This window comes from Pristis pectinata, chromosome 5 (assembly GCF_009764475.1).
Source record: "Pristis pectinata isolate sPriPec2 chromosome 5, sPriPec2.1.pri, whole genome shotgun sequence".
NCBI lineage: Eukaryota > Metazoa > Chordata > Chondrichthyes > Rhinopristiformes > Pristidae > Pristis > Pristis pectinata.
In genome coordinates, this window is record NC_067409.1 from 33963745 (window position 1) to 33987601 (window position 23857).

General features: G+C 39.8%; 1 protein-coding gene across 1 annotated transcript in view; it reads right to left on the reverse strand.

Moving 5' to 3' along the window:
• Nucleotides 1-23857, reverse strand: part of malrd1 (MAM and LDL receptor class A domain containing 1) — a 198322-nt gene that overhangs the window by 149611 nt on the left and 24854 nt on the right. Inside the window, exons 8-10 of the mRNA XM_052016179.1 lie at nt 17880-17967; nt 13534-13710; nt 9355-9511 (exon numbers count right to left, since the gene is read on the reverse strand). Coding sequence (XP_051872139.1) covers nt 9355-9511; nt 13534-13710; nt 17880-17967 — 422 coding nt within the window. The remainder of the gene's footprint in view (nt 1-9354; nt 9512-13533; nt 13711-17879; nt 17968-23857) is intronic.

Below are 23857 nucleotides of genomic sequence, written 5' to 3' on the forward strand. Positions count from 1 at the left end.
AGATCCCCACCATCACAGAAGCCAGTCTCCAGCCAATTCGTTTCACTCCATGCATTACAAAGAAATAGCTGGGAGAACCAAATTCAGCCAAGGCTATGAAACCAGGTAACATTCCAGCTGTGTGAAAATCAAAAAGAGCTGTAGTAGCTACACCTCTCATCAAGCTGTTCCAATACAATTATGACAGAGCAATGTGGAACATTTCCCAGGTATGACTTGTTCATTAAAAAGCAGGACAAATCCAATCTAGTTTATTATCACTCAATCTGTCTACTCTCAAACATTAGCACAGCAATGGAAGGTGTTGGCAATGAACTTACTCACCAATGCCCATCTGGGTTTCACCAAGACCACTTGGCTCCAGACCTCAGCACAGCCTTACAGCAAACTTGACTGAGAGACCTTGAGATCCCCTGGTAAAACTGAAACTAATAGGCATCATGGGGTTATAATAGTTGAAGTTATACCTTGGAAAAAAGGAGGATAGTTGTCGGAGGTCAATCATCCCAGCTCCAATGACACCACTTCAGGAGTTCCTTAGTGTAGTGTTCAAGGCCCAGCCATCTTCAATGGTTTAATTAGTAACCATTCTTCCATCATAAGTGGGGATACTGGTTGATAATTACATGATGTTCAATCTCACTTGCAACTCCTTATCATTCAGCAAGACCAAAACTGCACTCAAGCCATAGGCTGATGTGGCATTTAATATTTACACAATATGTGTCCCATACAATGATCACTGAGATGCCCTCTTGAGGTTCAAAATTGAGCAGAATCTTAACTGAACCAACCACACAAATACTGTGGCTACAAGAGCAGGTCAGAGGCCAGGTATCCTGCACTGAGTGGTTTACCTCTATGATCTACAAGGAATAAGTCAGGAGTGTGACCTGGATGAGTGCAGCTCTAACAACTTTCAAGAAGCTCATCATCACGAGCCCAATTGATTGTCACATTATACACCACCCTAAAGATTCATTCCCTCCACCACCAATGTACAGTGGCTGCTGCCTGTATTATTTACAAAATGTACTGCAGTTATTCTCCAAGTATACTTCAACAGTACCTCCCAAACCTTCACTCATGACCACTAAGGACAAGCGTAGCAGGCACCTGCAGTCACAGAATCTGGATATTTCTCTCCATATCTCATAAACTGCAGATTATGGAAATCTAAAATAAAATCAGAAGATTTTGGAAATGCTCATAAAATCAGGCAGGATAGATGTTCATTTTGTTTGTTGCTCCAGATTCCAGCATTTGCAGTGTCTTGTGACTCCCAGATGCTGCCTGACCTGCTAAGTACTTCCAGCTTTCTCTGTTTTCACATCATATTTTTTCCTGACATGAAAATATATTGATTATCAACGTCTGGTCTAGATCCTGGAACTCCCACCCCTATTGTACACTGGGAGTATCTTCCCCAGTAGGGTGGCTCACCACCATCTTCTCTAGGCATCAAATACTGGCCTCCTTAGCAATGCCTAAGTGGGACTGTGTATGGCAGGATTGTCAGTGGCTCCCTGATTGCTGCTGATCCCCAGCAATATCCTTTCCATTGTTTACCCTCTGGTGTGAGCAGCTGTGATTGGCTGAGCAGAGATTGGAGAAGCCTGTGCCCTCCAATCTGGACTTTGCATGGATATCCCTGTCATTATTGTCTGGTCATGCTCACTTATAAAGCACGCTTTGCTCAGTGATATCCAAGATAACTGCTGTAATTGTAGGACTACTGGTGATCTGTAATACAATTCTTCATTATTTTACCCACAGCAGGAATTAGTATAGGTTATTAGCTAAACAGAGTAAAAGGCAAGTTGATGGGCATGTGTGAAAGAGAATAAGTTGCAAGGTGACAGAGAAATAAGGAAATGGAGTAGGTAACTAATGGGATTGGTCTCCTGGAAGCCGGCATGTATCTGATAGTCTCCTTCTTGTGTCGTTATGAGTGTATGATAGATACTAGATAAGAACTGGGCCTGTCAAGCCTCCACATACATATTGGAGAAGAAATACCTTGAAGTGAAAGGTTATTAAGGCACACTCCGCCCCCTCCCACGAAGTTGCCAATGATGTTGCACAATCCCCTGTCAACACATCTTATGCATATTGTACAATCTGCACTGCCCATCATCAGGCTCCCCAGCAATAGCTTCATACATTATTTTTCTCTTTCTTTGCCTGTATCCATATCACCTGCATATTTCAAATCCTTCTTTCACAATAAACTGTTACCTTACTGCTTCATTACATTCCCTTGTCTTGCATACGTTGTCAGCACAATATTGTTTTAAACTTCCTGTAATACAACTATTTTGGAGCTGGATTAATTCAATTAGAGACAGCTATATCACTAATCTGATTCATTCAGCTACTTAAGAAATATTTAAAAATTACTAAAGCTCGAATATTGTGAATAACTAACATCATTTGCCCATTACTCTTCATATAATATTTCTCACAGGAACTGTTCGGTTCCAGTTTGTATGTTCCCCAATTTCCACTGCCGGTAAACACCTCTTCCTTATTTTGTTAAAAGATTAATTGGATCCCCTTAGTGTAGCGGTTAGCATAATGTTTTCCAGCGCCAATGACCTGGGTTCAATTCCCATCACTGTCTGTAAGGACTTTGTACATTCTTCCCGTGTCTGGGTGGGTTTCCTCTGGGTGCTCTGGTTTTCTCCCACATTACAAAGGCGTACGGGTTAGGTAGTTGTGGGCATGCTATGTTGGCGCCGGAAGCGTGGGCGACACTTGCGGGCTGCCCCCAGAAACAATCTATGCAAAAGGTCCATTTTCACTGTGTGTTTGATGTACATGTGACTAATAAAGATATCACAGGAAACCTGCAAGTGTATATATCCATCATAGCTAAAAAGTAAAATCACAACTTTTGAAACATTCCCACATTGCTGCATTTGGAATATTTCTACGCTGTGTTTTTCAAGTATAATTTTCACAAAGTACAGAGAAGACCTGACTAATGAGTACTTTGGATTGGAGTAGTGGCTCTCAGAGACAGTATCCATCTGCTAATACTCTTGGATCCAAGAGAATTACATTAATGTCCATATTGACCTAATGGCTTCAACAGTTTGGTTAGGTCAGTACAATATTTTGACATGAGAAAATAACTGGAAATGAGATTAGCCTAGAAAGCTTGAGGAGGAAGCTTTGATTCTGTGACTTAAGGGAAACTGTGTGAAAGTGTCCATTAGAAATAAAGCTTTTAAACAACTGTTATTCATTTTGATGCAAAGCTATTTCAAAGATGCTTTATAAATACATGGCATCATTAAAATTGTCTTGTGTGAAGCATCCTAATGGGCAATATAGAATTACAATTTCAATACAAGAACAGAAAGCAAATCAAACCCAAGGGTTTAAATGAGCCTGTAACTTGTTTTTTTTTTAGATGTTATATAAATGGTTTGTAAAGCTCGTGCATTAACTTTACCTCAGCAACAAGGGCAAAACAAGGTTATTTTTCAAAGATTGCTCACTTTAGAGTCATAGAGTCAAAGACTGGTACAGTAGAGAAACAGGCCCTTCAGCCTGCCATGTCCATGCCAACCTTTTCGTCCATCTACACTAATCCCATTTGCCTGCAATAATCCTTTGACCTTTCCGAGGATTAGTAAATTGGGACAATTTCAACTTGTTCTTTTGTGGTAAACTTTGAATCTAATTTTGTCATAGATGAACAATTGAATAGGATCTTGAGGTAGACTTTAAAACATAATATTTACTATAGAAGTTTCCTGTTAAAAGTTCAACTGGAGATCCCAAAACGTTTCTCAGTGTAGGCTTTTTAATGTGTCACTTGAAGGTCAGCAAGTCGGTTCTTCTCATTGTAGTGTGATTCTAAAAACAACACCACTATCCTTCAATTAGAGAGGTGCAGGAAGGACACTACCTGGATTTATCCTTCAATGTGCTGATCCTGATAAGCCTACCAGCATTTATATTCATGGAAGTTTTGTGGTTTCTGGAATTGGTGCCGCAGACAAAAAGGAAGCTATGAAGCAATTACTGACAGAAAAAAATAATCATTTCAAATTGATAACCTCTATGCGTAAGTCAAATAATTGAGAAATGAATTTTTGTAAATTTGCTCACATTGAGATAGCATCTGGCCTTTTGCAGAGTTTGCAGCTGCAGTAGACTCGGGCCTTATCTTACTGGAACAGGCCATTAGAAAATGGCTATTTCTTTCTAACCAAGCTACTTTCTATTTACCAGATTACCGGTGACGGGAAATTGTCAGGGCCATGGTGGATGACATTTTCTACTACTTTATTATTGCTATCTTTTAACTCATCTCCACTCTAACCTATTCTTTCTCAGTGCCTCAAGACAGTTAAACTCCTTAACTCTCTCAAGTCTTCCCTTCATCTTATGAGCTTCTGACCTGCCTCTGTCCCAATATTTCTCTGAATGTTTCTCTGAAATATTCTCTGAATATTTCACTTCCATCATTCCCTGACATGTTATTCTCAGTGACACTGTCCATCAGCAATTTTGGTCAACCCAAGCAATACATGTTTACAACCACCATCGAATCAAAGGCTGTTGGTATATTAGTCAGCTGTCAGTCAGACATTAAGGTGAATTCAAAGTAGCACTGATAATGGACTCTGACAGCACAACAGTTTCTTTGCACCATTCCCACACACAACTCCAGCCATTTTGAGGCTCTTGCCTCAGTGGTATGCTATTGAAAACTACAGGTGCCAAACATCTGCCTCACTACTGTCCAAGAATGACGTGAAATTGTCCAGCTCATACACTGAATATGGTACTAGGGTTGACAGGTGGAAGGAGCGAGGCGATCCTTGATGGGTCTTGAATAGACCAGTAGAAGATTAGGTTTTCATTAGAAACCTTAGGGTGAACACTCCTGCATCCCTTGAACTAACCAACATAAATAAAAATTACAGATTTCTGGCTCTGTATTTTGTGTGGACTCCAGTAATCCCTTTTCAGTTCATAGGTCATTCATCATTGGAGACAATTGGGTAAATTGTGCATGGAACTAATGGTCTCCCCATTTGTATTTGAAATTGGGGACATCTAAACAATGAATTTGAGCAGTCTGCTTCAGATGGGTGGTTAATACTGTCTGCTCGTACATTAATGAGGTGGGGAAGTTGCCCTCCCCCCAAATATTTAATTGCTAACCCTCCATTTACAGGCAGTAGGAACTCTAACAGAGAAAAATTACACCAACAAATTTTAAATGCTCTAATTCAATAACAGTTAAATAAATACCAGCTTTTTCAATGATAACAAATGGTTCTAATATGAATGCCTAAGATTTTCTCAGTCAACAACTCAGTATTGTCTTTAGTGTATATAAATGCCATTATGTTTCTGTGACCTATGTGCATCATGCAGTACAGTGGGAGAGAGGATAAACAAGGTGCCCTGTGTTTTAGCAGATCTCTACATCTTAGTAATTCATTATATCCTGGTAGAATAAAGATCCAGCATGACCAACCTCTCCCTATAACTCAGGCCCTCCAGTCCAGGCAGCATTCTTGTAAATCTCTTCTACACCCTCTCTAGCTTGACAATGTCTTTCCTATAACAGGGTAACCAAAACGGTACACAATTCTCCAAGTGTAGCCTCACCAATGACTTATATATCTGCAACATAATGTCCCTACTCCTAAACTCAATGCCTTGACTGATAAAGTCTAGCATGCTAAACACCTTCTTTGCCTCCGGCCACTGTCTTAAGGAGTTTGTACATTCTCCCTGTATCTGCATGGGTTTCCTCCGGGTGCTCTGGCTTCGTCCCACATTCCAAAGACGTACGGGTTAGGAAGTTGTGGGCATGTTAAGTTGGCGCCAGAAGTATGGCGACACTTGCAGGCTGCCCCCAGAACACTCTAAGCAAAAGATGCATTTCACTGTGTGTTTCAATGTACATGTGACTAATAAAGATATCTTACCTTATTTTATCTTACTTGTGTGGCCACTTTCAGTGAACTGTGCACTTGTACTCCCAGGTCCCTCTGTTCCTCACTGTGTGAGGAGGGGACCAGCACAGCTCGAGAGGCTTCTGTCCTCAAGATGTTGATTGGGTAAGGAGTAGCACCACTCTTGCAGAGAAGAGTCAGACTTTACGGATCTGATCCCGTCAATGGAATGACTGTGTGTGTGCTGTGTGTGTGTGTGTGTGTGTGTGTGTGTGTGTGTGTGCTGTGTGTGTGTGTGTGTTGGGGGGGGGGGGCAGGTGTGTGGCACGCATCAGGATTAGTGAGTTCCTAATAGATCCAACAATGTGGAAATTGCATTAAGAAAGGTGGTGCATTAATTTAATGGGTCAGAGATGTGCACAGATGAGCACTGCATGTGGCAGGAATCTTTGTGAGCTCTGATGTGACATCATCATTTTGATGGGAATAGCATCAGAAGAAGACAAACTAGCTGCTAAAATTCAAGTTAGTTTTATTGGCAGCCTTGGTGTATGTGGTTGGGTGTACGAACCTTTCAGTTCATACCAAGAGGGTAAGGACATTTTCCCTAGAGCTAATCACAAAGTGTAAATTGATGGTTGTGGTGAGAATGCACCCACACAACTGATCTATTGAGGACCACAAGACAGCTCTTTCTGTTAATTAATAGGTACAATAACATATTGTACTTTAACAAATCCCCTCATATCACATGAAGTGAAAGTAAAACTTTAATTTAGTGAATTACTGCAAACATTACAGGATTATTTTAATCTAAAACCCTGGGAAACTGTGGGAAGTGAGACTTTCAGTGGCTATAATGTCTCATTGAAGGACCAGTCTCAGAACATGCCTTGTTGCATGAATGGTTTGTGTTCAAGTGAATTCATTTGTTTAATCTTGCATGCAAAATTGTGAGGTATATGGAAAAGGTAACAAAGAATGTCAACAAACTTTGTCCAAATGCATGGTACAACAGCTGTTTACAGACCTGGAGCAGAGGCAAAGGATGGAATTCTGAGGCAGAATCTAAAGTACAATTGAGACTGGTAGTACAGATAAAACAGAAATCATCGACTGTCTGCACGCCAATTCAAAATAACAAAATGTTTTAACCTTCAGAATAAAGGGAAGATATCTTCTGCAATCTAAAGCCAGTATAATTAGCCAAAACAACTCCTGTAATATGGTTTCATAGTTAGAAAATTTTCACAGTTGAAAACCACAGAGAACAAATCTAGTATAGACAAAAAGGCATAAGTTTAAGGGGAGAGGAAGGAGTTCTGAAGAGAATCTGAGGGATAAGATTTTTTTGTTTACACAGAGAGTGGCTGATATCTGGAATCTGCTGCCAGAGGGGTTGGTGGAATCAGATACAACTACTAAGTTTAAGATGCAATTAGACAGACACTTAAATAGGCTAGGCATAGAAGAGTACAGTCCTAATGTGGGCAAATGTGATTAGTGTAAATAGGCAAAAGCATTCACAAAGGGCCCGTTTCTGTGCTGTATGACTCGACGACTCTACACAATATTGAAATCAGTGAGAACAAGGAAGAATTGGGCTTTATTTAGCATCTGAGCTCACCAGTGGAAATGTTGGAAAGCAGAACTTCAGTTCCAAAAGTATTGTTAACTAGTCAGTGGTTGACATGCACATCAGCAGGTTGCTCAAGCATGGATAAAAATGCATATCTGAGTTTGTTCAGCTAAGTAGCACTCATAAAGAGTGTAGTGAACCTGAAGACATAGTCAGCTGAAGCACTGAAAACCTTAGGCTGTACAACCCTTCTTGTAGCTGCTTACAATATTTGACCAACACTGACAGACCAAGATTGGCTCAGAAAGTTCAAGCTTAGAAGCTTCAAGCTTGGACACATAATTGGGGACGTGTGTAGGATACTTGCATTGATATTACAGGTCATTATGCCCAGATTATTATCAAACCAGATGCAAAACCAATCTATGGAAGTCTTGACCTGTCCTGTTTGTATGAAGAAACAGGTCAAGTAAGAATCAGAATGAACTGGAGTTCTGGTGAAGCAAACAGAGGGAATGGACCACTTCAATAGTATAATAACTGAAAAGAGTCTTTGCTATTGTGATGATTATAAGGTGACATTGATCCAGGCAGTCGGTGATCAACTGCACCCATAATAGACTTCACAGGATTATACAGCACACTGGTGCAGGTAGAGGAGCTGCTGTCTTACACCCCTAGTGACCTGGGTTCCCTGGGTTTCAATCCTAACATTTGGTGTGTCTGTGTTGAAGTTTGCACATTCTCTCTGTGGCTACGTGGTTTTCATTCCACATCCCAAAGACATGAGAATTGGAGTTAATTAGCCACTGTAAATTGCTCTTAATTGCAGGTGGGTAGTAGGAATATGGGGAGAATGAAGTAGGGTTAGTGTAAGATTAGTGTAAGTAGGTGCTTAATATTAGTACAGAACTGGTGGCCAAGGAGCCCATTTTTGTGCTATGTGATTGTGTCTGTGTGATGAAGTGTCCTTAGCAAAAGGTGAAGGGTTGGCAGGAGCCAAAATTTTCTACAAAATAGATCTGTTACATGCATATGCTTGGTTGAAAGTGGATAAGGAGAGTCTGCAAAATTTGACAATCAAGATACACAAGAGTCTTTGCTCATAAACAAAGCTATCTCATGGTATGATATGATCACCAAAGACCTGTCAAGTTATCACAGACAAGATGCTGCAAAGTCTAGGCTTTTGCTTACACAATCAAGATGATGTTCGGTACAAAATAAAATCTTCAAACTATTAGAAGCATTGAAATGGCTACACAAACACAATGTAAAGCTCAAGAGAAACACTTGTGGATTCATATAGAAGAAAGTAGTTTACCTTGGACCAAAGATAGATGCAAATAAATTGCAACTAGGATAAGAAAAAGTGGAAAAAATTGTGAAGACAAGGAAACCAGAAAACATTCCTGTACTTAGATCATTCCTTGGCACAGTACAAGACTATGCTAGATTCTTGCCAGGTCTTGCAATAGTACTCACCCTATTACATCAGTACTAACTTCTCATGCCCTGCTTTTATCATCTATTCAATTGGGTTGAACCTCCTTCGTTTTACTCCAGAAATTCAATCTGATCCGTGTTTTCTCTTATAGGCTCACATAAATAACTAACCCTAATCCTCCCACTTGCTGCTCAGCTCTTCCTTTGACAACTTTGTAAATACTCCAAGGTTTCCTACTTACACTATTATTAAATATATTTAACTGTTGTTGTGCATTGTCTTCTCTCCTAAGTTTTTATACTTCAGGGAATCCAGTTACCTTGGTCCTTACTGAGGGTTCTGAGAAGATTAAATTATCAAAGCAAGGGATAGGTTTCCTCAAAATGAAATAAAGCCCTTACGTCGTATGGTCCATAGATGGTCTGTCACCCTCTTCTCCTGGATGTATGTCTGAACCTTGCCCTGAGAACCACTGAAACACATTTTCGGTTGCTGGTGGTTCTACCTGCTGTTTCCAACCACATGAGACCCCATTAGTGAAATTGCAGATCTTCCTAACTGTGGAGAGAAAAGTATCAACATCTTGGTATTGTAGCTTGCGTTTCATTATTATTGTATCTTTTACAAAAATATTTCTCATACACCATTCTAGGGATCCTCCTGCAGATATTGGAATAAATCTTGTTAAATTGTAACTTCTGGAGAAAATACAAGATGACCCACTTTAGTCCTAGCAGTGCAAAACTAGCCTGAGAAAGCAATCTCCTCATGATTTGCTTTTACTCCACTGTGAAGTATTTGATAAACTTTACTGGAGTATTGTGCAACTACACACAAAGTGCTGGAGGAACTCAACTAGTCAGGCAGCATCTATGGAGGGAAATAGACAGTCAATGTTTCGGGTTGAGACCCTTCATCTGGAGCATTGCGTACAGTTGTGTTTGCCAATTGACAGGAAAAAAAGTGATTAAGCTAGAGAAGGTGCAGAAAAAATTCACAAGGACGTTTCCCGGATTGGGGGAATCTATAAAGAGGGATTAATAGGCTGGGTCCATTTTCCCTAGAGCGAAGGAGGTTGAGAAGTAACAAGATAGGGTATATAGAGTCTGTCTCCCATGTGTCTATAACTAGAAGGCATAGGTTTGAATTGAGAGGGAGGAGGTTTAAAGACAATCTGAGGGGTAAATTGTTCACACAATGAGTATTTAGTATCTGGAATGAGCTGCCAGAGGAGGTGGCGGAGGTAGGAACAGTAACAAAATTTAAGAGGCATTGGGACAGGTACTTGAATGAGCAAGGCATAGAGGGATATGGAATTAATGCAGGCAAGTGGTATAAGTATAGATAGGCAGAGTGGTCAGCATGGACGTGGTGGCCGAAGGGCCTGTTTCTATGCTGTATAACTCTATGACGCTATTTATTCCTAAACTTAGTAATGTTCACAAGAGTTGACTAATCCACAATTCAGAGCACACAGCATTTAGATGCTGATGAGATATGCTTTCCATTTATGTGTATATGTATATCAAGAAGTTTTATTTCCCTCACTGCAAAATCATCAGCGTAAGTGGCTTGAAACAATGTAACCCCACATGTTGGTAACAAGCAGATATCTATGGTCTCATAAAGATATTTTGGAGTAGATCTTCAGGCGCAAATGTTGTGCTACAGGATTAGTGTATGCTTGATCTGTGAGGCAAATTAGTTCCCAAGCCTGGTCAAGTTACCAGGTAAAGGCTTCCTTAGGCTATTCACCCGAGCAAAGTCATCAAAGTCATCTAAGGCCAGAGAGGAGTCCTGAGAAGTGTGTGGAGGAAGACATTGAAACTATCATTGAGTCTGTGAAATTAACCATTCAGTCTTCTCATTGATTTGAAATTTGACACTGACATGTGTTGGTGATAATATTTGTACTTTATTCATCCGAAATAAGATTTGATACAGGAATGGTTATCAGAGTACAATGGAGAGATATGATGTTATGTTAAGCTGATCTCACACTCTAGCTCGCCTGTTAGGAATCCTTTCATTTCTGTTAGAAGCCCTCATGTGATCCGCTTCCTATACCCGCCTTATAACACAAAGACTATGGAATCCAGCTAAACCAATAATTTATTTACATCTGGCTTCCTGGTGTCTAATTGTAGAGCGGACTTGAAATCAAGACGTCCCACTACTAGCACAGGCTCCACCATGCAACCCCTTCCCTTACATAATTAGTTCTTCCCGACAGTTGGGCCATTCTAGGTCAGCAATGCCACAACAAAAAGAACTATGCTTCAATGCTGAAAAGGCATACTGCCCTGGACATTTATAGTTCTAAGGGGACTGGCTATGTTCTCAAAAATGTTAACTCTTTCTCCTCTGCTTATACATTCCTTGAGGTCAGATAGAATATGGTTCCCATGTGAAGCTATCCAATTTATTTGAGCTAGCAGTCAGGAATTGACCTTTTTTCATTATTTTTCTTCCCTCCCTTTCCTCTTGTAAAGGCCAAAATAAGCACAAAACCGAGTAAAGTCTGGAAAGTTGTACTCCCCTATCACCTTGACATATATGTGCAGCACGATGCCTGTGCCAACCATTACGCCACCTAAACTAATTCCATCTGCCTGCACATGGTCTGTATCCCTCCATTCCCTGCCTGTTCATGTGCCTGTCTATATGCCCTTTAAATGGTGCTATCGTATCCGTTTACACCACCTCCCAGTCTGCGTGTTCTAGGCACTTACCACTCTCTGAATTAAAAAAAAACTTGTCTTGTAGATCTGCTTTAATCTTTCCTCCTCTCACCTTAAAGCTATGCCCTCTAGTATTTGACATTTCCACCCTGGGAAACAGACTCTGATTATCTACCATATCTATGCCTCTCATTATTTTATATACTTTGATCGGGTTATAGGACCCTGGTCAGACCCCACTTGGAGTACTGTGCTCAGTTCTGGTCACCTCACTACAGGAAGGATGTGGAAGCCATAGAAAGGGTGCAGAAGAGATTTACAGGGATGTTGCCTGGATTGGGGAGTATGCCTTATGAAAACAGGTTGAGTGAACTCGGCCTTTTCTCCTTGGAGTGACGGAGGATGAGAGGTGACCTGATAGAGGTGTATAAAATGATAAGAGGCTTTGATCATGTGGATGGTCAGAAGCTTTATCCCAGGGCTGAAATGACTGCCACAAGAGGACACAGGTTGAAGGTGCAGGGGAGTAGGTACAGAGGGGATGTCAGGGGTAAGTTTTTTACTCAGACAGTGGTGAGTGCAATGGTGGTGGAGACGGATACGATAGGGTCCTTTAAGAGACTTTTGTATAGGTACATGGAACTTAGAAAAATAGAGGGCTATGGGTAAGCCTAGTAACTTGTAAGGTAGGGACATATTTGGCACAACTTTGTGGGCCGAAGGGCCTGTATAGTGCTGTAGGTTTTCTATGTTTCTATTGCCCCTCAGCCTCAAAGACTCCAAAGAAAACAATCCAAGTCTGTCTAACCTCTCCTTATAGCTAATTGATAAAGAAGATTTATCATCATGATCACATTTTAATTTTAATTTTTATGCTTTCCTTGCACAGGGCCCAAGCTTACTCTGCTCATTGACAACAAAGTTGTTAATTTGGTCCTTCAATAGGTGGTATGTCCGTAATGCACAGACTTAGGGGGCCTAATGTTTGTATCAACGTGGTATACCTAAAATAGTCCCATGCAGAGACAACTATGAGTTGGACCAAAGTCTGCACAGAGTAATTTCCATTGCTACAAAAACAGAAAATGCCAGAAATATTCAGCAGGTCAGGCGACGTCAATGACAGGAGAAACAAAGTTAAAATTTCAAATCAATGACCCTTTGTCGGTTCAGGTTATCTCTGTTTCATTCTCCACAGATACTGCCGGACCTAAACTGAGCATTTTCTGCTCATATTTCAGATTACAACATCTGCAATGTTTGCTTTTCTTTCTCATTCTTAATTTGGTTTATCTTAGCCCCATTTTACACCTGCAATTGGCTTTATTGCACACTATTTGTTTTACCCTCGAATCAAATGTTCAGACATGGAGGAAAACAGGATGAAGAAGCAGATCAATGAGATTATAAGTTTATAGCAACAATAAAATAGATGGAAATGAATCAGAAAGCACAAAAAGAAATCAAACTTTATAAAGAGTAGCAGCAATAAGAAAGTTAAACAAAAAAGGTGGTTTAGAGATAAAAGTAGAATATGGAGTGATAAATAAAAAGTACAAACAAGAGACAGATAAAAATTGGGTGAGAGTAAGTGAGACAAAAACAGAATATAAATTGTATGGGGAGTCTGTTTCTGTTCCAATTATCACAACAGATAGAGTAAGCTAATATTCAACAATGAGCAGATTGATATGAAAGATTTCAATACAATGGATCCAGCTTATCAGCCCAAGTGCAGACAAATGTATTGCGTTGAACATCATTTCATTTCTGTGTGAAAAGGTTATTTTAGTATCTACTGTATTTTACAGCTCTCCAAATTTTGAATTAAACATTTTATTATTCAATTCTCCCATGTTGTCTTACAATATGTAATTTAAAATAAAAATGGATACCTACCACAGAATAATTCATCTGTCTTGTCAGAACAATCTTCCCTAAAATCACATTTCTTGCTAACGTCAACACATTGGCCATTTGTTATACAAACAAATTCATTCACTGTGCAGTTGTTGGGCGGAACAGTGGAAGGTCTTGGTGGTCCTGATGTTGTTAGAATTATGGCTGGTAAATCACCTGAGCAAGATCAATAGTCAGAATTATCTCAAAGTGGATTTCTTTGTAAAGTGCCAATGAAGAAAGAACTGCCTAACTTGTTCTGAATCCCATCTCCATCCTGAACATGCATCACATATCTGATAACTGTTCTGTTTTCTGATATCTTTGTTTTTGGAACTTAGAACTCCAGCTCTGTAATAAATAACATGGTTAAATATTTTGGCAGAGACCATTTCTGGAAAGCACCAGATGAAAAGAGAGACCTTGGTCATATATGCAGAATTGAGTTGCCTTTACAGGAAAATAATTTAACTTTCAGACAAAGAATGCTTCATTCATTCTAAAGGCTCTGAGCTGTAAGAAAAGTGATAGATACAACAGTGACAGCTTTTGACAGCAAAGAAATATTTTTTATTTTTATTCTATGTATCAAGACACTGGATTTTATTTCCTTCTTTTAAAGTACCCATGTGATAACAAAATTGATTCAGAATGAAAATTGCTCAGTTTGTTTTGATATGGTTATTCCAGAATTACCTTCTACCTTCTTAAGTATCTTTTTTTGAAATGGGACCCACTTTTGCTCGTGAATTCTAAGCTGTTCAGAGATCACTCAAATCACTCAAGGTGGGTGCTTAAGAATACCATGGCTTCTCCAAGATCTGCAATCTCCCTCTGAATAGTGTTGGATCTTCTCTTTCACTACTGCTGGTCTACTCCTTTTCATTCAATATTTTACTCAAATTTTCATTTAGTCATTTTGTCATCCACTGTCAGCTTGGAAATTTATAATCCTTACCACCATGAATCACAGGCCACTCAATATAAAGCATAACCATTAATCTCACCCATGAACAAAGTTTGAAATCAAAAAAATAATTATTTGTAAACAATGTGGAAGTACTGAAGAATTTCCAGTTTATTTTTCAGGACTTTATTAACCACCCTTAATTGTCTTTGAACTGTGTGGCTTGACTAGCCATTTCAACGTCAACCCAGTTGATAAGGCTGCAGTGATAGATGATTCCACTGTAGGGGAAACAGAATAGGTGTTTCTGTGGCCACAGACATGATTCCAGGGTGATACATTGTCTTTCTGGTGCTAGGGGAAAGGATGTCACAGAATGGCTACAGAACATCCTGGAAGGGAAGGGTCAATGACCAGTGAGTATGGTACATATCAGTACCAATGGTATGTGAAAAGAAAGGGATAAGATCTTATAAGGTGCTGGGAGAACCATAATGGTAGCCACACTGTACAAAAGGGTATACATCCACAAATATTGGGTGTTTGTAAAAAGAGCAATGCAATAATTATGGAAGACTTTAATCTTCATTTAAATTGGATCAACAAGATTGGAAAGGGTAGCTACCAGAACAAACTCAGAGTGCATTTGGGATAGCTTTCTGGAGCAATGCATTATGGAGCCAATTAGGGAACAAAGTATTACTTAAATGGAGAAACATTGCAGAAAGCTACAGCACAGAGGAATTTGGGGTCCAGCAGAGGAGATGACTGAAACACAGAAAGCTAGTACACAAGTGCAGCAGGTAATAGGGAAGGGCTAATGGAATGCTGGCCCTCATTTCAGGGATATAGGTGTACAAACTATAGGTTACTGCAACTATACAAGGCACCCAGTGAAACCACATCTGTGAACAACTTTCATCCTCCTATTTTAAAGAGAATTGTGATTTCATTGAAGGCAGTTCAGAAAAGGTTCACTTGGATGATCCTGAATATGGATGGGGTGTTCTATAAAGTTAAACAGGTTGAGACTCTATCCATTGGAGCCAAGAAGAATGAGAAGTGATCTGACTGAAACACATAAGATTTTAAGGGGGCTAAGACTGGGTTAAATCTGAGAAGGCATTTCCTCCTCATGGGAGAGTTTAGAATGAGCGGGCATTGTCTTAGAAAGAGAAGACATTTATTTAAGACTGAGATGAGGAAGAATTTCTTTTTTCTGAGGGTTGCGAGTCTTTGGAACTCCTTACCACACAGAGCTGTGGGCTGGGGTCCTCATGTATATTAAAGGCTAAGCTGGATATATTTCTAATCAGGAAGGAAATCAAGGGTTATGGGCAAGGGGCAGGAAAGTGGACTAATCGTGGGACTTACCCAAGTATCTCCATTGAAGTTGGTGGTGATATTACTTGCCCAGCCCCTGCCAGCTGTGGAAGTCCCTGTGCTGCTCCAATGAATTCCTTACAGGACTCAGTAGGTCAGCACAATCTTCCACAGGCCTCCAGCTCTCAGGCTGAGAAATCTGTCCTCGAGCTAGGTGCAAAGGAAGTACCTTTCATTTAACTGAATGGGAGACATAAACTCCTGGGAGAAAGGGTCAGTAGTTATAGTTTTAATTGTTTCTTTCAATTAGTTTCAACAATTTTAATTGATTTTCAGTGCAAAAATGTTCTTCTTTAGCTTTTTAAATGTAAAAGTAATTTCTAATCTTGAAGAAATTTCAGAAATTTAATATCCAATGATGCTAATTCATGGACAGCTTTGAGACCCCCTAAGCCAAGGGGGTTTGTGACCTCAACAACTGTGAGTTCAGCTGGCTGCTTGCACTGAGATAATCCCTGTGCTGTGTTGGAAGGAAAAAATTTGCAGGGCAGGGATGCAGAACTAACTGGATGGATCTTACTCAGAGCAGTACGGACTTGAAAGGCTGAATGGCTTCCTCCTGTGCCATACCATTCTGTGATTCTATGAAGTGCAGGAAGGCAAATGGAAGACTGCACCAGGGCCGCACTGGGACAAAGGGCAGAAAAAGCAGCAGGCAGCCAGCATATTTAGGGCAAGGGAAGATGTGCCCAATGTATCCTGTCATGTGAAGAGGTGGCTGCAGATAACATACAGCAATTAGATTAGAGTGTGCAATTAAGCCTTGTGGACTTCTTTGTAACAGGTAGAAAGAGCAGTCTCCAATCATCAATGCGATTTCTGTGTATATTGTATATTAAAACTGCATTCATCTGGCACACTCAGGACTTTGGTGGTGCTAGACTGGCAGATTTTGCAAACTCTTGTATATTATTCTAATTACTATGCCAACATACTTTTAACTTTTTTTTAAAGATGTTACAAAGTAGTATAATACATTTTTCATTCAGTCTGTCAAGTTTAAAAAGGGCATGAGAAACAGAACCAGGAGAGCTTCAAGGGAATGCAGGAACCAGGGCCCCAGAGAGTTTACTGTGAACACAGGAACTGGAAACCAGTATATTAAATGGATCTAGCTTCCCGGTATAATAGAGGGACTGTGGCAACCAGGGCCCCAGTGTCTTAAAGGGAACAGGGAAAGCAGGGCCATGCTATGTTAATGGAAGCACAACAGTCAAGGCCCTGGTATGTTAAAGGGGGTGTGGGAATCAGCACCCAGTGTGCCGGATGCCAGACTGATGAATCGAATAGCGAAATATCAGAGATTTCCTGAACCAAGTACATCTCACCTATTAAGTATGTGCTCACCGACTTACATTAGCTCTTGGTACACCAAGGTGTCAATTATAAAACTGTCTGATGTTCGAATCTCTCCATGGGCTTGACCTTATTATCTCTGTATCTTCCTTTAGCCCTGCAACTCACTGAGAACACTGTGACCATCCACATCTGGCCTCGGGGGAACTCTGCATCCTCTATTTCTCCAGGCATCTCGCCCCTAATCTTTTGCATTCTCTCCATAACCTGTCTTTCTTAGCCCTGATTTCCCTTTAAATATACTTCTTTAAACCTAGTTCCTTGACCTGTGTTCAATCATCTGTCTTAATATCTTCTTCTTTGCTGGTCATTTTTTAATTGATTGCTCTTCTCTGAAGCTCTCTGGGACAGTTTACTGCATTAAAATTTCTATATAAATTTAAACTATTGTTTTATCTAATCAAGTAATTTATAATATTTTCCATCTATGCTACTTTATGAAATATTCTGCAATGGACACAATTCTGCACTTGTTTAAGTTATCTGGCAACAAATACAATATTTCTACCATCTGATTTATTTGGAGACACATTTCTTTACCTTGAACATACAATAATGGTGACTTCCTAGAGCCACATTACCATTATATTCTTCACAATATTACCTTTCAGTAATTGTACTAAAAAGGAGGCCAAACCTGCAATGTTAATAAATGCCAATGAAACTATTTCTGTAATTGAGCAATAAATAATATGCTTACCACTATAAAGATTGCAATTCATGAAGGAAAGGTCATCAATTCCAATATCTCCTCCTAAATTATCTCCTACAGTGCCTTCCACTAATATCTGTTCCAAAATACAAAAACAGGAATGTTATCCCTGTACTAATTGAGATATCAACTTATAAGTGTTATTAGATCAGCTATGAGAACACATTATTCAGTTATAAATCCCAAATTCTATTTTACGAAGATATTTGATTCCCTTTGATGACAATAAATCTCTAATTTTATTTTTTATTGACTGTAATTCATAATAATTCAATATATCAGATTTGATGATTATCACATTAATGGGTGAAGATGATTTTCTCTGTTACAGCTAAAGCATTGGCATAGTTCTTCAGTTGTGGAAATCCTCACCACCATCAGTCACTGTTTCTTCCTTTATCCTTGGACTTCATTTCTAGGTCTGGCATCACCTAACCACAGAACATGCTGAGAACATTCAGCAGATGAGGTAGAACCTGTGGAAAGTAAGGTTTTTGGCCTGCGATGTTAACTCTGCTTCTCTTTCCACAGATGCTGCCTGACATGCTGAGTATTTCCAACATTTTCTCATTTTATTTCAGATTTATAGCATGTGTGGTTTTTGGATTTTCATCACTTGACTCCAATAAATTGGGTTCAATTCTGATCTCCAGTGCTGTCTGTGTGGAGTTTGTATGCTCTTGCTGTGACTGTGTGGGTTTCTTCTGGGTGCTCTGGTTTTCTCCCACATCCTAAAGAATTATAGGTCGGCTAATGCAAGTTGCCCCTATTGTGCAAGAGTGGTGGAATATGGGGGGAATTGATGAGATCCAGGGAGAATAAAAATGAAATTAGTGTAAATGGTGCATGGACAGTGAGCCAAAAGGCCTGTTTCTTTGGTGTATGAGTCAACCAGCACTTGTCTGAAGAGCACTGAAAGCATGGGCTCAGATATTCAAAGGCAATGATAATTGAGGTTTATCACCTGTGGGCTGAGTTCTGACACTTACTCATGCTTGTCTCACCCCTTCTTCCAAGAGTGATCAGGAGGCAAAGAAGCTCAGGGCTACATTGGTTTTCAACTCTACTGGTAAATCAGAGCTGGAGACCAATGTAGCCCTGAGCTTCTTTGCCTCCTGATCACTCTTGGAAGAAGGGGCTATATAAGCCATACCTCTGTATTTCCAATGGACCAAATAGCCTGCATTTTCCAAAGTCAAAGTCGAGTTTATTATCATATGCACAAGTACACGTATGCACAGGTGCAATGAAAAACTTCCACATAACCACCGCCATTTTATCATCGTAACTGTGCTGAAATGTCACAAAAGCCCCACTGACACTTAAATAGGTCTCTGTTACTTTTCTGTTGAAGATGAAGATGCAGTGGGAGAGGTGAAGCAGCTCTGAGGAAATTCTGGCCAGTGATTCCATCTAAGTATACACTCCTATAACCTCAATGCCTTTGAAATTAAACTAATCCTCTCGCTATGCAATTTGAGTCAGATCTTGCCAAGGTCATGTTAACGGATATCACAGATTTTAATTACTGTGATGTGAATATTGAATTGGAAAAAAATCTGTTTCACAAAATGTAATTACAATGGAAATTGGTGATAATGTTTTCCTGGCTACAATTACTCTTAATGCAAGCAATTTATTGTTCTTAAATAGATTAGTATAGTAGTATTGACTTAATCATACACTTCTTCTTCAAAATGTATTATGTACTTAGACAGTATTTCACTGAATGTAACATTTCATTAACCTCAAAATAGGATCGCAATATCTTCAAAAAGCTTGCTATGGTACAGAAGAAGATGAATTTTGAAAATGCACTTTGTACATCTGTGGATCAAGCACAAATATTGAATGCATGGTAAAGGTTTATTTGTGTAAATTATGAAGGTCTGGGGTTGCAAAATAAACTTTTTCTACCAAGGACAAAACTTTAAAAATCTGTCGGTATGTTTTACAAAGTTAATTATTTTCATCCACTGAAAGCCTAATAGGAACAGAATTAAATTTCCTGTGACCGACAGAGGTTAGTACATTTCTCATGCTCTGAAATATGAAAGTGCACAAATGCACAGTTCATTTCATCACTTCACTTACAACTTCAGAGGATGGATTTCACTGAGGATAATGTATGTGTGCCTACACATAATACTTGTTCACACTGGAAGTGGTGAAGGTACTACTGAGAATCTTGGAGAGACAAAGCGAGCCGTGTCATTACCGTCACAGCCTCCACTCAATCAACTTCTGGAACACACACACCATCACATATTTCTTTGATATTCTTTTTTGTATCTCTTGCAGGAATTAAGTGATTTATTTGTAGCATTCTAATTCTGTCTCCTATTTTCATAAATATCTTTGTGCCATAATCTTCAAATATCAATCCAACACTTCATTTCTGTGTGCCAGATTTGTTAGATGGTGTTAACACAAGAACATTATCATATTCAACAGAAAATAAAACAGACCGCTGGAAGAACTGAGTGGGTCAGGTAGCATCTGTGGAGGCAAAAGGTGTATGTTGCAGTTTTGGGTTGAGACCCTGCACCAGGATGTTAGGGAAGAGAAAAGATCGCCAGTATATAGCAGTATAAGGGAGGGGTGGGACAGAGGCTGGTCAATGATAGGTGGAACCAGATGCCCAGACTGGGTGGGGGGGGGGGGGCGGGGTGTGTGAAAGAAGGGGGTTAGGAATGGATATTCTGAATCATAATTATGTTTTGTTTTTATCTGGAGCTGCAAATTAAATTACTCTTACCAAGGACAAAGCATTAAAAATCAGTTAATGCATTTTACCAATTAATTATTTTCATCCACTAAAAGCCTATGTTTGTTTTGAAAGGGAGCTGAATTTGACCTTACATTTCTCCTCCTCTCTCAGTATTTGCCTGAACTAAACTCAGTGGTGTTCTGAGTCTTATACTCAGGAGGAATGCGGCTGACTGTGGAATGTGATATCATTTTGGTATTTGAGACAAAGTTAGCTGATTGAAATTTCTCTGCTAAACATAAATGCCACTGTGAACCTTGTTTCTTCAGTGCTTCTTTGAAAATTCTAACTGCTCTCTCAGCCACAGCATTTGACACTGAATGATATGGCTAAATAAGTGTGTGCTTGACACCATTCTGTTTCATTGAGGGCTCAAATATAAATGAACAAAACTGAGGACCATTATCTGATATCACTTTTTCTGGTAAGCTGTGAAAGCAGAAAATGGATTTCAATTCTTTGATAGCATTTTGAACATATAGTATTTTAGAACAAGACCCAACACGTTTCACGTCAATCCATTTCTAGTGATTATCTATGATGATTATGAAGGTATCAATCCACCTCATAATGATCAATGCGTACTATTTGTACAGGTCTGAATGGCCATTTCCAACTCTGTAAAGAAGATCTTTATTGGATTGGCTCTGCAATCTTGACAAATTGCCCATGAGCTCTTCAAGATCTATATCCAGGCCAAAATACAAAGTAGCTTAATATTGTGCCTTAATGCTCACGATTTCATAATATTCAATGTGAAACTCTTCTAAAATGTGCTTTCCTAACACATTTGGTACGATACCTCTGTGCCCTCCATTTAATGCAATCTTCTTCTGCCAACACTTGTCAGTTACAATAAGTCTTGACCAGGTTGTCTGATTCAGTTGTAGACTCATTATAAAACACAAGCTTTTTGTCTATTTTCATCTACCTCTGGTACTGTAACAAGAAAACTGGCTTCCACTGTTTACTATGTGAAGATTATGCTTTCACTCCCTACATCTGAAAACTTGTGGTAATATTTGATAGCTTCTGCAATCACATTTTGATTCAAAGTTCTGTTTTGGATTGTGTATTGGATTTCCAATGCAGCAATTTTTGATACCCTGGACTTAGGACCAAGGATTACTAAGGGGGCTATTGGTCTATGACCAAAATAATATTTTTGTCCATTATGAGCTGATGAAACCTTTTCAACTTCATGGACAGTTCCGAGTGTGCCTTTCTCAACTTGAGCATGGTTTCTCTCACTCTTCATCAATGTATGTAATTCAAACAGGATTTGTTTTCTTGGTCATTGACAACTGCATGACAAGCTAAAGCTGCTACTTCATAATAGGAAGCATTTACATGCAAGTACATTGACCAACAAAAACTCACTTCTCAGTAATATGCCATTGGCTTTTCTTCCTTCAGTAAGTGATGCAACAGCATCAGTACTATTGCAAGGCTGGCAAGAACCAATTGTAGCCCTCCACCATGCTCATATGTATGATCTAAGTACTCCAATATTTTCAAGTTTCCTTGCCTTAACAATTGCTGACACCTTTTCTTTGAATGATTGCAATCCATTTGTGTCAACTTTTAGCCAATCACCAGCAACTTCATTCTGTACAAAGGCAGACTTGCTTCTTCTGAGCTTTACATTGCATTACCTGAACATTTCTAATATTCAAAGGTTTTGTCTTTTAGTACTTGCAGCCTTTAATATATCATCTTGATTGGACAGACAGTGATCTATAACTTGTGGTTTTAAGTAGGGGTAAAGACCTTTATATATATTGATTGTAAATAGTTCTAACTCATATTGTCCACATTCAACAGAGGCATGTATGTAATGATCTAGTTTGTTAAAAATCTTGACTTCAGTTCTGCATATAAATTCTGTGACTTAGGTATTGGGTAAAACTTTCATCAAGAGAGAGGATGTGTTGGAGCTGTTATAAAATATTAGGACAGATAAGTCCCTAGGGCCTGACGGAATATTCCCCAGGCTGCTCTGCGAGGCGAGGGAGGAGATTGCTGAACTGTAGGCTAGGATCTTTGAGTCCTTGTTGTCCACGGGAATGGTACCGGAGGATTGGAGGGTGGCAAATGTTGTCCCCTTATTCAAAAAAGGATGTAGGGATAGTCCAGGGAATTATAGACCAGTGAGCCTTACGTCTGTGGTGGGCAAGCTGTTGAAAAGGATTCTTAGAGATAGGATCTATGGGCATTTAGAGAATCATGGTCTGATCAGGGACAGCCAGCATGGCCTTGTGAAGGGCAGATCACATCTCACAAGCCTGATAGTGTTCTTTGAGGAGGTGACCAGGCAGGTTGATGAGGGTAGTGCAGTCGATGTGGTCTACATGGATTTTAGTAAGGAATTTGACAAGGTTCCACATTGTAGGCTTCTTCAGAAGGTCAGAGGGCATGGGATCCAGGGAGGCTTGGCCGTGTGGATTCAGAATTGGCTTGCCTGCAGAAAGCAGAGGGTTGTGGTGGAGGGAGTGCATTCAGATTGGAGGGCTGTGACTAGTGGTGTCCCACAGGGATCGGTTCTGGGACCTCTGCTTTTTGTGATATTTATTAATGACTTGGAAGAGGGGGTAGAAGGGTGGGTTAGCAAGTTTGCAGATGACACAAAGGTTGGTGGTGGTGTAGATAGTGTGGAGGACTGTCGAATATTGCAGAGAGACATTGATAGGATGCAGAGCTGGGCTGAGAAGTGGCAGATGGAGTTCAGTCCAGAGAAGTGTGAGGTGGTACACAAACGCCAATGCAGAATACAAAGTTAATGGCAGGATTCTTGGTAGTGTGGAGCAGAGGGATATGGGGGTTCATATCCACAGATCCCTGAAAGTTGCCTCACAGGTGGATAGAGTAGTTAATAAAGCTTATGGGATGCTACCATTCATAAATTGTGGGATTGAATTTAAGAGCCTCGAGGTAATGATGCAGCTCTACAAAACTCTGGTTAGATCACACTTGGAGTACTGTGTCCAGTTCTGGTCGCCTCATTATACGAAGGATGTGGAAGCGTTGGAAAGGGTGCAGAGAAGACTTACCAGGATGCTGTCTGGTTTAGAGAGTATACATTATGAGGAGACACTAAGGGAGCTAGGGCTTTACTCTTTGGAGAGGAGGATGAGAGGAGAACAAAATATTAAGAGAAATAGATAGAGTGGACAGCCAGTGCCTCTTTACTAGGGCA